This window comes from Triticum dicoccoides, chromosome 3B, assembly GCF_002162155.2.
Source record: "Triticum dicoccoides isolate Atlit2015 ecotype Zavitan chromosome 3B, WEW_v2.0, whole genome shotgun sequence".
Lineage (NCBI taxonomy): Eukaryota > Viridiplantae > Streptophyta > Magnoliopsida > Poales > Poaceae > Triticum > Triticum dicoccoides.
In genome coordinates this window covers 129,456,356-129,459,347 of record NC_041385.1, presented here as the reverse complement: position 1 = coordinate 129,459,347, position 2,992 = coordinate 129,456,356, and the positions used below count along the sequence as shown (strand labels likewise).

Here is a 2,992-nt window from a genome sequence, read left to right as displayed (position 1 = left end):
GATTTTTGGGACAGTTATTAAGGATCAGGATCTGTTAAGATATATTGGGTATTACGCGAAATTAATGGCAGATGACGTCATGGCGGATTTCCGTAATTCCAGGAAATGATGTCATGGCGGGTTACAGTATCTAACAAGAACAAGCGAAGAAGGATTTTTTTCTATGTGTTGAAGATTGGCATGAACAAGTTCAAATCAACCTGGGGCCTAATGTTGGGGATATAACTATTACTCCCTCCGTTCCAAAATAGATGACTCAACTTTGTACTAAAGTTAGTACAAACTTGGGTCATCTATTTTGGAACGGAGGGAGTAGGTATGACCCGCCCAGGAGGAGCCAGGTTATACCTATGGCGGTTCATCAAGACGAAGCCCGTGATGATATTGAGGATGGCGGTTCATGAAGCAGACTTACTAAGGGCCCAAAGCCCAAGAGGCGATTTAAGGCCCATAGGTGTAAACCGCCATATATGTATGACTTATGTTGTAAGGCAAGGGTAATTAGTCACCGAGCTGGACACGTTGTTTATGAGCCGGCCGGGACTCCGTGAGCCGCTGGGCGTCAACCTTTGTATATAAAGGGACGACCCGACGACGATTTAGGGCAAGAAACAAGAGATCGAAAGCTAGGTCAAGCGTATTCGCTCCCTGGTAATCGAGACATAAGTAATACCACCTCAAACTGGGTTAGGCCTTTACCTTCACTGCAAGGGGCCGAACCAGTAAAAACTCCCTGTGTCCTTTGTCCCGTTTAACGCCTTTAAGCTAACCTAGTTGCGATGGCTCCACGACTAAGTCCTCACACTAGGACATCTGCCGTGACAATCCCACGACAATCCTCGAGCAGGACTTTCGGCCCCACCTTGCCGGTAGTATTCGTTATTCGAACACGCACGTACAAAGCAACCAAGAAAGCTAGCAAGCTGCTTGATTGATCTTTCCTCGATGCGCACGCAGACCATCCGCAGTCAGCTTTCTAGCAAGCTCCATCGGCGCGCGCTCTCCAACTCCAAGGACGGACGCGCTTTGCCCGCTCGCCGCTCTTCTAGCGTGCGCGCTCACGTCTGCCAGCTACGTGGCAGGGGGGCTACGATGACGACGGCGGCTTCCTCGAGCAGTTCCCGCAGCCTCCGCGTGGCAGCGGTCGGCGTGGGGAGATGAACCCGGTGATCGTACTGCGGGGCGGCTCGCTCTCCGGCTTCGAGCTCTACTACGAGGACGACTCCAGCGACGGGCTGCGGCCGCCGCCCGGCACAATGCCGAGTACGACGTTGGCCGCGGCTCCGAGTCCAACGGCGGCGTGATGAACTAGTTGCTTGCAGCATCAAAAACTCTACTTTAAGGTGTGTCATGTGTAGGTGTTATGTCTTAATCACGTTGCCTGTATGCAACTAAACACCGGGCACTTGCATCTGCCAAGCTAATGCACACAACCAAATGACATGCAAAAAAATTCCCCTAATGCAGGCAGCCTATATGCAGGCAACCAAACTAAGTATAGATGATGGTTTTTTGCCTGCATTAGCTCAACCAGACCCAACTGGAATTAAAAACCCATTAAGCTACGCGTGAAGGGCGGCCAATCGGCTATGCCATGTGGCGCAAGCTGGTTGGTCGCGGTGAAAAAACGTTTGGGATATTATTTTTGGATGGAGGTGAGGAATTCTTTAAAATGTTTCTTTTTTCATTTTTAGATTGAGGTGATGACTCCACCTTTTTTTTAAATGAAGGACTACGTAAAGTGGCGCTCCATGGTCGGCTGCGTTGGTGATTTTTTCTTTCCTTTTTACTTCTTTTCTTAGATGGATGTGAGGATTTTTTTAAAAATATTTTTTTAGATGAAGATGAGGATTACACGATTTTTTTAAAACAAAAAGGTGGGCACAACTTCCTCTCAAGCGGCGCCATCGCGTGATGCCTCAACCATTAGTAACTATGCAAAAGGGTAAAAAACGATGCAGGTAACCAAACACGTCCTATGTGCGTGCAAATCACCCTTACTTGCATCCAATTGATCTGTTTGGACTAGATGCAGGCAAAGCCCAACGATTTCCGATTATTGATGTCCTCGTTTAATTACCGCCAAAGAGCTGTTCTTCGTCCAAAAAGAACACTCCAACGGTCCAACCCCACATTCACGAGTTGAGCCGCTGACACTCGCTCCTCCCACTCCCTGTCCTCCTCTCCACTCCGACGAAACCCTACCACCTCGCTCCAGTCCCACCCCGCCGCCATGGTGCGCCCTCGCCACGTATTCGCCTACGGTAAGGCCCCCCCTCCCCCTCAGCCGCCCAAAACCCGAACCTTTACTCGATTGATTCACCTCCCCCTCTCCATGCAGCTGATGGGACGCCACAACTGGAGCTCCTCTGCGCGGCGACCACGGGCGACCTCGCTCACCTCGAGCGTACGGTTCTTCCGCTCTCCCACGGTCCCACCTTGATCTCCTTCTTCTGTCCCTTGCGTGCGCCGGCCCTGATTTTTATTTGGGGGGCCGGATCGATCTATCCGTACGTGCAGGAATGGTGAGGAAACTCGATGGTGGTCGCGGCCGCCTTGCGGAGGCGGTGGAAGCCGTCAAGGATCACGGCGCTGGGGCACTGCACCTGGCCGCCTCGGGCCAAAATTTGGAGGTGTGCGAGTACCTGGTCGAGGATGTCGGGGTGAATGTGGATGCCGTTGACGAAGCAGGTTTGTCTCTTCTCGATCTCTCTGCGATTTTACGTAATCAAATCAAAATGTCTGGTGAAGACGTGCCATCGTCACATAGAATGTCTGAACCTACGCCCAGGAAACTTCTTTATTTGTTCGGTTGTTCCGAAGTCCGAACTTCTGGTGTAAATGCACAAGCCTCTGTTTTTCGTGCTCTTGGCAGGAAGAACACCTCTGGTTTGGGCAATTATTGTTAAAGGTGGGCAAGTGGATATTGTTAAGTATCTTCTTGATCATGGTGCCAATCCAGATAATGCCGACAGAACAGGGATTACTCCTC

At 50.7% G+C, this 2,992-nt stretch overlaps 1 protein-coding gene across 1 annotated transcript in view; it reads left to right on the top strand.

Annotated features, from left to right (window-relative positions):
• Positions 1 to 2,122: 2,122 nt before the first annotated feature.
• The window catches only part of LOC119279388 (ankyrin-1-like), an 8,885-nt gene continuing 8,015 nt past the window's right edge, over positions 2,123 to 2,992 (top strand). The window contains exons 1-4 of the mRNA XM_037560634.1: positions 2,123 to 2,264; positions 2,342 to 2,407; positions 2,521 to 2,691; positions 2,876 to 2,988. Of these exons, the coding sequence (XP_037416531.1) occupies positions 2,234 to 2,264; positions 2,342 to 2,407; positions 2,521 to 2,691; positions 2,876 to 2,988 (381 nt within the window). The 5' untranslated portion in view covers positions 2,123 to 2,233. The remainder of the gene's footprint in view (positions 2,265 to 2,341; positions 2,408 to 2,520; positions 2,692 to 2,875; positions 2,989 to 2,992) is intronic.